Here is a 14,076-nt window from a genome sequence, read left to right as displayed (position 1 = left end):
CTCTATTTATATAGATAAATATATATTGTACCAAAACCACCTTTTAAGGATGGGCCGCTACTTATGGGCCAGTGCTGTGTGCTTGCTCCCCGGGCTAAAGTCTGCCAGCCCTCCCCAGACGTGTAGCTGGTGCAAGTGATACGACTGGAAATCATGTACCTGAAATGCCCAATGCTTGAATGGACGCTGCTGCATGCGCTTGATGCGCTCTTACTGTACATTGACTACGTGTATCTTCCCACTCCCCTCCCCGTGCCACCCATGAAATCGATGATTGTCAGAAGAGTCCTTTTGCGATCAAAGATGAATTGGACTTTGCTGCTGTCACGTACTGTCAAGTTGTTCAGGTAGAGGATGGGCATCGAAGCCTGCTAGGTAATGACTACCCCCAGAGAGGTGCTGAGTCTAATGGAAGGAGAGGTTTTCACCAGGGATCCCAGCAAGGAGATATGGACTTGCTTTTTTACTGATCAAATCCTCCTGTATGTCCAGCTTTATTCAAGTCAAGAGTGCAGATGAGAAACTTTATTCTTAACGGTAATTGATGCGTGTTATTACCGTTACTACAGTAAATTCAATGCTGATTTTTGAGCGCAGCTATCGAAGACCCGAGCAGAAATCTCGCATTGAAATGATCGTACAGTAAACAGTAATATTGCGCTCCGCAGGGAATTGAATTCCCCTCTTAGGGGCAGATTCAATTCCCTGTGTTGTTCTTTAGGAGAACGCGGGGCTCGCATTATTACAGTTTCAGGGAATTGACTCTGTCCAATTCATTTTTATATAGATAAATGCATTTCCATCTGTGCCCTATAGGTGGTGACAAATGTAAAGGAATACCTAAGAGATTCTTCTTACATATAGGATACTGTGGATGATCATAACAGCAGACAGAGGGTACAGTCTCATTGTAAGAGTTACTTTTGGTGGGACTTATATTTTAGATATTTTTAGCTGGAAGGAAGATGGGTAGGTGTCAGAAAATATCACTGGATGTATCAATCACTGCTTACCTAGTTATACAGCTTTTTTATTTTATTTACTTAAATATTTTGATGTATGTATCTATGTGCGTGTGCATATTAGTGTGTATATAGAGAGAGGGATATATATATATATATATATATATATATATATAATAAGCAGCACTTCAAATATGGGTACAAACATGAAAAAATGTGTTTAATGTTTCTCAAGATGACCTACATGTGAAAAGTTTACTTTGATGCGCTCTTACTGTACATTCCTTGTTCAGCCCCAAAGTTGTTGCTTAGAGAAGTCCCAAAGAGCGTGAAAGTCAGTTGCTAGCCAACATCCAGAGATTTTGAGCACTTACTGGCGATAAGCTGCCAACATTGCCCATCTAAATGGTGATATATATAAAAGAATAATCATGTCCAACTGAGTCTCAGCAATTGCTTTAATATGAATAGTTTTGTCACGCAACTTTGTAATAAGACTCAATCAAAAGCCATCAGAGGAGAAAAGACAGGATTCTGATAATTCATTCTGAAATGCAAAATGCACAGTTGGACTATCTATAAGAAGTGTGTGGGCACTGGTTGATCAGATTTGTGAATTCTTAGAGCTGATATAACAGAATAGTGCTGCTGCGTCTTACTTTTATTGATGATCCATAAAATTATGTAAATTACAAGAGCAAAAGATGAAATTTACTAATTAGCTCATGCAGTTAGAAGGTGCCCAATTTAGTGCAGGTAACAGCGGAGCAGGTTTATCAGTGCATATGAGCATTTCAAATTCATACCTATACAATAATATAACAGTTGTATAATATGTAAACTTGGTGGCAGTAATGGATCAGCCTGTAGGATAGTCCAGTGTTTTAATACTGTGTTCTTGATGTCTTTGGATGCATATGTGGAGATGAACGGATTACAGCTAGTCTAACTGACCAGCTCACCAGCCCATTCACTGTACCTAGTAGCCCTGTTAAGTTTAAATTCTACATCAATCTGCATGTCATTTGTAGTCTCTGTTGCCATAAGAACTGTGAAAATGTTAAACCAGCTTTTTGGGCTGGTGTAGGGCAATAGCGGTGTATTGTGTGTTTTTTGTATCTTTTCTGTAAAATGTGTTATAATTTTACCAATATGAAGGCTGGTGCACCTGTTGGAATGGAATAGTGGTTGAGCTAGGGTATACAGTCAGTTTGATAGAAGATTCATTCTCAACAATCACAATCTGTTGTACCACAATCTGGAGTCCCCTGCCTAAAGTATGAAAATGTCATTAGTGTATCTTGAGTAGTGGATTACTAAAAATACCTCTGTGTATATACAATTGCAAAAGTGATGTACAAACCATAATGATGATTTTTGTGTTGTTTTTATTTTAAAAAAACATTTGGCTGTCAAACAGAAAATACTTGGATACTGTAAGGTTCTAGAAAAAAACTGGACTTTGGAACCATTGTGTAGCTGTAAGTGAAATCAGTGGGCTTGCACCCAGCACCTATCGATGAATTTACTGGCAGACACTTACAGTTAGTTAGTGCTGGCGACCATCATCATCAGCGCAAATTTTTTGCACCAACCCTCAGACATATCGCAAGTCATATGGCTACTAACAGACATATTTGCATCTCAGTGCAGGTCTGCCATCTGTTCACAATTATGCTAACTGTACTCATACTGTACTTGCATGCTGTCTCCCAATTGTTCCTAATCTCTAAGCGTAAGGAGGCACAATCTGTAGACAGACACCTTTTTTTTTAGGCCATGTGTCATACAAATTTGCTTCTTTTTTTTTGTATACTAAGCAAGTGGACGTATGTCAAGCTCCGCATGAGCCCCTTTTTGAGAAGACCATTTAAAGATCAAGTTTAATTGGATTGCATTGGGGATTTTGGGTAGCTTTTTAGTCTGATGTCCCCTTCTAACTTGGTGGGTGGTCTTATAATATTTTAAATTCCTTAAAGTTAAGGTTATTTTTTATTTTCACATTTTGGTTGAATTTTGTCTAAGTTTTAAGATTGTGTTGTGGTTAGTTCTTGTTCTTTCTAATGTTTATTTGGCCTCCACCATTTCTCATGATGAATGTCAGATTACAGTGTTAAAGTCAGTGCTGCACTGTTTCCTTTTACGGCTAGAAACAGACAAAAAGAATGCTATGTCAGTTGGCAAGACCGTTACACAATAACACTGAACAAGAGGCTTTACAGTAGTGAGCACACTGAATTGCAAGCCTGGCATAAATAATGCTTGCTGACCTACAGTGATCCTAAATGCAGACTGTGCAAAAGCATGACAAACATTTTAAATTGTGAATAATGGAAATTGGACTCTTGTGAAAGGATTTAGTGCAAAAGCAACATTTGTAGAAGAATTTTCTATAGTATTATTTCAAGATCTTACATGTTTTTTAGAGAAGAGAAAACTAAGTAGAAAGGAGTGTGCAAGAAGAAAGTAATCAATTTTTAGACATTAAATCAGATTCTCTGCGTGAAGCTAGTGTAATAAATACTAGTTAAGAGAAGGCATGCAGGAGTAAACAATTTTATGGGGCGTATTCAATTGTTCCTCCGGCCGCCGGAAAAACGAGCGCTCTAAAACTATTACCGTTTATACGGTAATTACTCGCTGAATTGGGAGCTGCGAGATGAAATTCAGCGAGTAAACTACCGTATTAACGGTTTTTGCGCGCAATATTACCGTATAAACGGTAATAGTTTTAGAGCGCTCGTTTTTCCGGTGGCCGGAGGAACAATTGAATACGCCCCTATGTATGATAAAAAAAACATTTATTCCATTTACTGTATATCACACACTTCTGAGTGTTACAATACAAATGCAGAAAACACTGAATTTGTTTTACCTCTAGCGAACAAGATCCACTGCCTGTTTTCACTTAATATTCCTACATACTTTCTTAAAACGTTAGAGGGGAAAAATTTATTGTGAGGTCCCATAGGAACCTTGCATGATGTGTGTCTGTGGGATGTTTCAGGTAAGATTCTTTGCTCCTTTTTGCTTGTATCTTGTAGAGGTATAAGCTGAAACAAGCAATGGTTTCCTGTACCGTAATTGCAGAATTTATGGGCAGGAACACATTGTACGAGTTTGAATTGCTGCATGCTTTAATGTGAATCGCACAGAATGGTTAATGAGTCTGATGTCTGATTTATTTTGTGTACTGTGCATGTGGTCATTATGCTCACACTGCACTGTGTGTACAGAGCAGTCTGGACAGTTGACCGATCAGATCTGTGGCTATATTAGCCAAATATATGGAGGGCAAATTGTGCACATTGTTTCATTGCGTCTGAGACCTATTGTTACGAAGTTCCGTTGTTGTTATAGAAAGCTTGCAAAAGAAAGGCTGAAAATAAGCCATTGAGACTAGACACAAGCTATGCAAGAGCGCAAAACAAGAAGGTGAGCTTTTACATTGAGTAACTGCAATGTGGTAGTTGAATTATTGGACCCATTAAAATGTATTTAATAGCATTATGCAAGCAGCACAAATTTGATTTGGCACATGGCAAGCCTTCTAATATACAGGGTGGTTCAAAAAGATGGACCCGATTTGAAATTGTTATATATCTGCAACCATGAACCGCCTATGAATGAAACTCTTACCACTTGAAAGGAAGGGAAATAGAGTTTCAAATGACTACAGCTCAATGCCCCCCCAGCACACCAACAGCCCCTAGTATCATTTGTTTGAGGATGATGACGCCTCAAAAAAAATGCGTTTTGCGTTCTGCAGTTCAGCAAGACAGAATCTGTAATTGTGATGCAGCGTGCGTTTCATTGGCATTGATCTGCCAATGCCAAAAAGCATTCCTCGTTGGTTCCGACACTTTGAGGAAACAGGGTGTTTATGTAAGGGGAAGAGCACAGGGCAACCACTCACTTCAGAGAAAAACGTGAGAAGATTTCAAAAGAGTTTTCTGCTTAGCCTATGCAGGTCCACTCGTCGTGCCAGCCGAGAACTTGCACATAGAACATTTATAAAATGGTTAGTAAACTTTCATAACTCTACAAACTGTTTGTAACTTTTGTGTAATTGTAACATGTCGCCATCGTGAAATATATTGCTTTGCAATTTGGCCCATCTTTTTGAAACACCCTGTATTCTTAGACATCAGTGAATGACAGCAAATGGGTAATTCATTAGTAGATTACAGAACATTTGTAATATTTGCAACTTGTTAAACAATCTTTAATCTCTAAAACAGAATACTTTACCAGTCTGCATAGTTGCTAGCTGCCAAGAAAGCAATTTTCAGTTTTTTTTTATAAGAGTTGCCCTTCATCCTGCTATGCAGGAGTATGTGGTTGATCACTACTTTTATTGATTTTAAGTGGCAAATTTTAAAACTGTATACTATTTGTCTATATAAAGTATATCCAAGTTAGCAGATGGGCACTGTGATCTGGACACCATGCTGAGCTGTCCCTAAAAGTCTATTCAGGTGCCAAACTTAATCCCAGGCCAGGCTAGATCTCCCAGCAGGGGCTTTTTGAAGCTGCCACAGGTTACACTCCTATCTTCTCACACTGGAGTGTGCAAAGCCATCAAATCAGACTGCCTGTTTTCACATTTTACACTTTAATAGCTCAATTTATCAATGGATTCGATATAGATATAGATATAGATATATATATATATATATATATATATATATATATATATATATATATATATATGATATTTACACTGCAGTTATGGTTTATCCCTTATTCCCCACAAATATGTGATGGGTTAACCCTTATAAATAACTGTAAGTTCTCTATGTTCACGACGGTTTAATAAATATTTAACAAAATAAACAATTTAAGGTGCCCAAAAGTATATTTTATATATATATATTTAGAAATGGGAAATCTAATGAACTGAGGTCTCTCTAGACGAGTATTGGGTAACCGTCTACTGGTACATATTGGGGTTCCGACATGTCATCCCTGACTTCTTTTTAAAAACAGAATATTTATACATTTATTTCTCAATAGGGGTTTGGTGGGATGGTTACTGTGAGCCACCACCAGAAATATCACAGGCCAGTACTTACCACAAGTATGTTTTCAGTGATCAGTCGGAAGCAGTTACTTTTATAGTAACTAATAAAAGCCACTTCTTCAAGTAATATGTCCTGAAGTAGCAATTTGCCAGTAGTAACAAATTCCTAGGGGTAAATGGATCAAGCTGCAAGTTTGCAGCGAGTTTTAAAAGTGGAGATGTTGCCTATAGATATCAGATTCTAGCTATAATTTGTTAGAATGTACTAAATAAATAACTAGAATCTGATTGGTTGCTAAATGCAACATCTCCACTTCTCAAACTCCCCAGAAACTCGCAGCTTGATACATTTACCCCCTAGTGTCAAGACATTTAATTCATGCTTTAGTCCTGTGTCTGGGACCAGGTTAGGCAAAAAAAAACTTTGTGTTCTCATTCCTATAGTTCTATTCCCTGCTTTTTTTCAACAGTTCCATTGAGTATTCATATGCATAACACTGGCGCAATAATTAATTTTATTACTTTTTGTCTATGTTAAACCAAGGAGAGATACCTTGATTAATTCATTTTAACTCAATCAGTTTAGGGCTGTCATTTTGGATCTTAAGCACAATGTTTCTTTTATTGTTTTCAAAGAACACTATGTAGTCCACAATAAGCCTAAGTCAGGAAAAAGTAAGCAGTTGGCGGCAATGTGTGGAGCAGGTGGTTGGCAGTTCAGAGTATTTGAAAATGTAGCAAGCAGTTTAGGTATCTGCAATATGTGCTTTGCAATGATTTGCTCAGTTGATTTGTGCATGCATGTCTACATACTTAAGTGTTTTGCTTTTTTTTTTTTAATGTTTTGTCAAGTTAAGGGAAAAATTTCAGGTGATCTGCTCTGGACAACCTTTGACATTGTCGGCACAGAGGCGTATTGAGTACCTACAGTGGAAAAAGGAGCGTGAACAAATTGACCTTGAACGGCTAGCGCGGCATAAGAATTCAAAAGGAGAATGGCAACGTGCTTGGGATGTTGAGAAGCCTGAGGATATGTAAGACCAACAATCTGTTTGTTATTCCTAGTACCAGAATCCAGTGATCACATTTTTGTATTTGCTGCAGTACTCTTACTGGTGTTTAATCTTTGTATCCCTATTGGAATAATAAACAAGGTAAATAAGGGGCATCACATTTCATAGATGACCCAAGACAAGATGTCCTCAATATAGTCTTCTTACATTTATTAAAATATAAAGTAAGCTCAGCAATTTGTGTTCTATCCACAAACATGTCAAAAAGAAAATGCAATTATATGAAAAAAAAAAACAAGAATAAAATTCAAATTTTATAAAGTGAGCCAAAATCCACATAATATAATTTTGTAAAATACATTGCCAGAAGGTGTTCTAAAGATTTATTATATGCAGATATAGTCATTAGATAAAATAATTTTTTAAACATGGGTCTAGGTCTGGGACGTTGCCCAAGACTGTTTGGAATGCAGTAAAACTACAAGATACATTCTTTATACTTATGGAAATTATTGGATCCAAAAATAAGAATCTGTTTCTGGAACAATAAGTGTATATGGAGTAGAAAAGAAAACATGTAGTTGAATTCATCCTCCAATTAATTATACTGTATTGTTGTGCATAGTGCTGTGTTAATCACTAACTCTTAGAAACTGTGCTTCTCTCCTTTCCATCTTTTTTTTTTTTTATTTGGTCATTAGAATTAAGAATATATAATGTTTCATCATTTTGGTCTTCAATGACTTAGATTCATTTTGGTGATAATATAGTATATATTGTATTGGTAAATCTAGGAGCAAGGCTACTTCTAGTTATTTTACCTGACATTAACAAACCCTGACTGCACAATATGTACCATTGTTTTGCTAGGTTTGAAAACAGCCATGGCTATATTGATACAGTCCCATTTGGATACTGTGGCAGGAGAGGTGAGAATCATAAGCAATCCTTAAAGAAACCACCTAGAAACTGAGCATCTGAGAATATCTTCAACTTTGCAAAAGAAGCATTATTCTGTTGAAAATGGTTAATATATTAAAGTTTATTCATCAATAAATATGTTTTCTTCGTTAACTCCAGTTATCACAGCTACATTTTTATTTAGATTTTTCCATTACATTTTTTAACAATAACATTTAAAAAGGTGAAAAGTTGCTAATAAATAGGTTTACCTTAAATAATCTAAGTTTTTTTCCAGCCATATTTCATCATACTAACAAAACATAAAAAATCAGTACAAGTAAAGGGGTTAAAATGGAGCTGATGGAAGTCTGTCTTTTATCAGATGGAAGGTATTTGTAATGTTTTGTTTACTACAGCAATGACTTACATAACATAATTATTGCACTAAAAATATAGCTTTTATGGTAAATATATTTTTTTTTAGATCAAACGTGCAAGCAATGAGCTCTGTTAAATGTTTTATATTGTAACTTGCCTGCACATATGTAACTGGTTTCTCTTAGTCCCTAGTGGTGAAATGTTGGCTTTAGATAACATGTTTTTTCTCCTCTTCAATCCTCAATGGCAGCCAGGGTAGGTTCCCTCTCCAGGTTAAAAAACACTGCCTCAAGGTGGTAATTAAGGTAGCTACTCCCCTTCCCCTGTAATAGATAGTGCAGGTGGTGTCTTATTGTTTTCTGTAGTTCAAGGGCTTTCCTTCTCTTGGATTCCGGCAGTAAGCCATCTGATGCTGCAGGGTAAGGGCTGGGCTGGCTACCCGGAGGAACAACAGTCCACTATCTCCAGGAGCATGTCTGGTGCAGGAAATGAAAATCTGAGCTTTTCTGACCCTGGCAGTCTGCACATTCCGTGTCACAGGGCACCTAGATGGAGACCAGGCTAAGGAGGACTTGTTTTGCCATAATCTTTGAGTTGCTGAGTGTAAGGGGTTGGATAAGTATTTGTGACTAAGGAAGATCTGTGTGCTGTACAAGGGTTAAAGAGACCAAGGCCTTAAGTAAGCCTGAATTTAGGTGAATTCTAGTTGGTCCAACGTGCAAGATGATGTTGCACGTGTCCTTGTGTTTCAAACTCCCATTGTCCCATAGATTGTAAGTTTGCGAGCAGGGCCCTCTTACCTCTCTGTCTGTATGTATTACCCAGCATTGCTTTATTAATGTTTGTTCCCAATTGTAAAGCCCTACGGAATTTGCTGGCGCTATATAAATAAATGATGATGATGATGATGATGAAGAAAGATGCTCTCATTTGGAATGTGATTGTCCTGGGAATTCAGAAAATTCATCTAATTAGTCCAGCGCGGTGGCGTAGTGGTTAGCACGTCTGCCTTACAGCACTGGGGTCATGAGTTCAATTCCCGACCATGGCCTTATCTGTGAGGAGTTTGTATGTTCTCACCGTGTTTGCGTGGGTTTCCTCCGGGTGCTCTGGTTTCCTCTCGCACACCAAAAACATACTGGTAGGTTAATTGGCTGCTAAAAACTTGACCCTAGTCTGTGTCTGTGTGTGTGTGTGTGTTTTAGGGAATTTAGGCTGTAATCCCCAATGGGGCAGGGACTGATGTGAGTGAGTTCTCTGTACAGCGCTGTGGAATTAGTGGCGCTATATAAATAAATGGTGATGATGGTGATAAACACTTAGGATTTTTAATTCATACAATGCACAGATTTTGTTTAAGCATATATACTGCTCTTTGGGTATGGATGAATATTCGACTACCACTGAAACTCATAAATACCTGTTGGTAAATCACAATAGAAAGGGTAGAGTTTTCCTTGTTCATCAAGTGGTAAAAGAGCTTATTTATGAGGAATGAGCACAAGTGGATAAAGTCAGTCTTTTGTAGAGATTGCAACATGTGTATCCACTCAGTGATAAAGTGGGTCTGAGTTCCACAAGTGGATACACCTTTATCTATTACATGGTTGTCCAACCCGTGGCTCGCGGGCCGCATGCGGCCCAGCATGCCTGTAAATGTGGCCCAGCAGGAGTTTTGGTTGTGGCAAGGGGGCAGCACTTAAAAAAAAAATCCTGCAAAAAAAAAAAAAAAAAATACTTACCCTGCGGTCACGTCAGCTGGCGCTCCGGCTCCCTCCCTTGTCTCCTCCTCTGTGTGGCGCTCGCAGTGAATGTCAGGAGTGACGTCATCACACCCGACATCCATTGCGTAGAGGAGTCACCCGCGCGAACTATCAGCAGCAGTGAAAGATTATCCGGTATCTTATTGTTGTTACTCTGAATTTGGACTTTCTGCACCATGCAATTATGAACTAGCTGTGTTCTCTGTATGTATCTAATATAAATATTAAGAGATAATTGTATTTTTAATATTTTAAACCATTTTAAATGTGCAGTGCTGAGTAGGGTGAAAATATAACCCACTGTTACCCTCATCGGAGGCTGCTCCATGAGCCATTTTTCCCGCCACCCTATCTTTAAATCTCTGTAGATTTCTATTAGTCCTCCTGATGCTACCTATATCGGTGACCATTTCAAACTGGTCAATAAAAAAAATATTCATGGGTGCAGAAAGAGAGGGAAAAAAAGTTTTTGGCATTTAATTCCCCGAACCCCACTAAGGGGCAGATGCAGGTAAGTTAAATTGTAGCTGGTAATGGGACTACTGCTTTATTCATGATTCTGCAACAGGTTTCCTAACTCTTACTAACTTCATTTCCAAGTAAGTTTAATATGTTAACTATGTTTTCTATGGTTTTTTCGATGATCAGCTATCGTTAGTGTTAGTGTATTTTATGTGCGGCCCAAACCAACTCGTCGTCTTCCAATGTGGCCCAGGGAAGCTAAAAGGTTGGACACCCCGGATCTATTATGTCATCCAGAGCCACAATTCCTATTGAAGATGGAATGCAAGTGTATACATATATGTAATTAACCCTTTCTGTAAAAAGCTTGTGTTCTTATTGGAAACAATCTTGTCTATCAAATAGAGTATCAAAAGTTAGAAAGTGTTTCATTACTATAAACAAGATAAGTAAAACCTTAAAATGGAACATGGTCTAAAGCAAGGTTGTCCAACCCGCCGGCCGCATGCGGCCCAGCACTCCTGTAAATGTGGCCCAGAAGGAGTTTTGGTTGTGGCAAGGGGGCAGCGCTGTTAATGGAAAAAAAAAATCCTGCAGAAAAGAAACTACTTACCTTGAGGTCACGTGGTCACGTCAGCTGGTACTCCGGCTCCCTCCCTTGTCTCCTCCTCCGTGCGGTGCTTGCAGTGAATGTCGGGCGTGATGTAATTACGCCCAACATCCATTGCGGAGCGCAGCACAGAGGAGAAACCCGCGCGAGAAGAACAATCAGCAGCACAGAATTGGAGAAGAGAAGAGGACAGGAGAACAAGCCGATTAAAAGGTAAGTTAAAGGGGATTTTTTTTATTATTTCAAGGGACGCTGACCAGTGAATAAAAGTCACCTGGTCCTGGAGCATCATGGACCTTATCTCCCTGCTATATACTTCTACTTGTATTACTAATGGGGCATTATATATTATTCTCTTTGGCCCATTATAAGTTGTTATCCCTTAACTAACATAGTGGTGTATTATCAAAACAGGTCACAATTTGGGGTCACAGTGGTGTATATGTCAGGTACCGCAGGCCTTGTCAGGGCACCCTGATATACAATGCCTGGCTTAAATGCACTTTATTGATATTGCATTGAAACAATACAAAAAGTGATTATAGTATAATAACTAGAGAGGATTTTTTGAACAGGGCGATTGAAAGGTAAGTATAGGGGGATTTGAAAAAAAGTGATTTATATTTATATATATATATATATCTATCACTTTTTTTCTCATATATATATATATGTTAACTATGTTTTCTATGGTTTTTTAGGATGATCAGCTATCGTTATTGTTAGTGTATCTTATGTGCGGCCCAAACCAACTCGTTGTATTCCAATGTGGCCCAGGGAAGCTAAAAGGTTGGACACCCCTGGTCTATAGTATAAAAATTAGTCAGAATATGTATATTAAAAAAAAAGTGTTGATAAAGAGTCAATACTACTATATAGCCCAAATAGTATTCATTAACCGTAAGTAATAGTGGTACAAAGTGATTACTAAATACAGAATAGATCATTTAACTTCTAAATTCTGAAATTTCCACATTCAAGTTTTCCGGTAAGACTCAAAACTACCTCAAGCATGTGAACAAGAAACTATTGATTCTAACCCTTGCTTGGCCTGGTTTGGACTTTTTTTTCCTCCTTATACTCCATGGCACCTTTTGACGAATGGTTTCATCCTTAATCAGCTGAGTAAAGACAGAAACAAAAGTTGACACGCCCACAGGGTATATTGTGTGATTACTACTTCCTTTATTGTCATTTTGAGAGTAGAGGGTTTTTAAATTTTTCCTTTTGTATGTGGGCTTACTTATGTTCCCAGGTAGATTTGAAGGGTCCTGGTGTCGCTCCCTACTATAATTAGGTAGCAATTGCAGGGGAAGCTGGTGCTCTATGACAGAGGAAATTCAGGAAAACACACGCAGCTGTCACATCAAGCAATGTGACCCAAGCATCTGATGTCCTTTCCGTTTCAGCAATCGCACACAGTGTTAGACGTTTGAGAAGTGCATCACTGAGTTTTAGTACATGTGCTGCTACGTGGATCCAGAACAAACCCAGAAAAAGTTAAAGCACACCTATTCTAGACAATCCTCTAGATAGGGTTGTTTTTTTTATCACTTTCCTATCTCAGTACTTTTTCTTAGCCTGTAGAAGGGAAAAAGACTAGTGTGAAGCCACACAGTGGCGCTGTTGGACTTTTGTGACTGAATCGCAGCAGTCACAATCCCTCTCCATAATTGCACATTGCATCTTGCTGCCGTTAAGCTGTTCTTGTGAGTTCAGTTAAAATATGCCATTATAATGGCTTATGTTATGTTGACATTGGGGTTTTTATATGATCTATACAGGTTATTCATAAATTTCGCTAGGTGGTTTGTTATTAAAGTAGCGGTAGGAAAGGGTTAGTGTAGTTATACAGGCATACATCATGCTTATCATGTTTAGCCAACAGTGTCATTGTTCCACCAGTAACAACAATCAGAGTTATTGGTACCCACTCCACAACCATCGGGGGAGGACACCTAGGGAATAGATCTTGTCACCTGACTGCCGCCTCTAGTCTGCACTCCTTTAGCCCCATCAGTGTGATAATATTGAGGGAATATAACCTGTGATTGGGGGAATGGAAAAGTTGTTTTTCATCTGGTGACTAGGAAGCAGAAAGTCATTGCGCTGGTCCTACCTTGCAGTAGAGGGGTTGCTATCAGGCTGAGCGGCCGGGATCCTTAAAGAAGTTTCAGTGATTGTGTCCTTAGTTCAGGGGGGATAATAATGTCCATCTGGTGAACTATATCTGCATATATTGTACCATTGGCTCTAAATTGTTGTGTTTTGGTTGCAACAGTCTTCCTAGGTGATTTCCAGGAACCCACTAGGATGCGCTGTCTTGTCAACGAGCAAAACTCATAATCTATTAAATATACTTCCTTTTCAAGGTGGTTTTCTATTTGGTAACAAGTTGGATATCATGTTTCAGAAAGTCATAGTGGTTCTGTCATTGTGGCCTCTATGTCCGTTTTTTTCAGTCTTGGACTCTACCGGTTCTGGCAGATTGTTTGCGTCAAGGACCTATTGTTCACCCAAATCTAGAGACTCTCTTATTGATGTGGATATTGAGCGATCATTGCTCAATAGTAAAATAATTTCTGATAGTGATTAAGGTATTATTACAAGCAAGAAAGATACATTTTTCCTTAGTGTATTAGTTTTAGTTTGGTAAAACATTTACAATTTGGAGGCTCTAGTATCAGAACCCTTTGAACTTTTACATGAAGTTTCTCTTAAATGGTTCACACGCAAAGTACTAATACTTTTAGTGGCATTCATATCTGCTAGAAGAGTTGAAACAACGTAAGACTTCATGGTGCAAAGAGCCATTTTTGAACATTTACATTGATGAGTAGAGCTATGAACGAACCCTGCTGCCTTGTCTAAGGTAGTCTCCACATTTCATATCAATTAAGAAATTGTACTTACGTTTTTTTGTCAAAAGCTAACTAATGAAAATTAGAAAATTTGGTCAGAG

General features: G+C 38.2%; 1 protein-coding gene across 1 annotated transcript in view; it reads left to right on the top strand.

The window, feature by feature from the left end:
* The window catches only part of CCDC9B (coiled-coil domain containing 9B), a 270,324-nt gene that overhangs the window by 150,858 nt on the left and 105,390 nt on the right, over positions 1 to 14,076 (top strand). The window contains exons 9-11 of the mRNA XM_075191871.1: positions 4,323 to 4,397; positions 6,838 to 7,019; positions 7,869 to 7,927. Coding sequence (XP_075047972.1) covers positions 4,323 to 4,397; positions 6,838 to 7,019; positions 7,869 to 7,927 — 316 coding nt within the window. The remainder of the gene's footprint in view (positions 1 to 4,322; positions 4,398 to 6,837; positions 7,020 to 7,868; positions 7,928 to 14,076) is intronic.

This window comes from Mixophyes fleayi, chromosome 12 (genome assembly GCF_038048845.1).
Source record: "Mixophyes fleayi isolate aMixFle1 chromosome 12, aMixFle1.hap1, whole genome shotgun sequence".
NCBI lineage: Eukaryota > Metazoa > Chordata > Amphibia > Anura > Limnodynastidae > Mixophyes > Mixophyes fleayi.
This window is presented reverse-complemented; position numbering and strand designations above follow the sequence as displayed.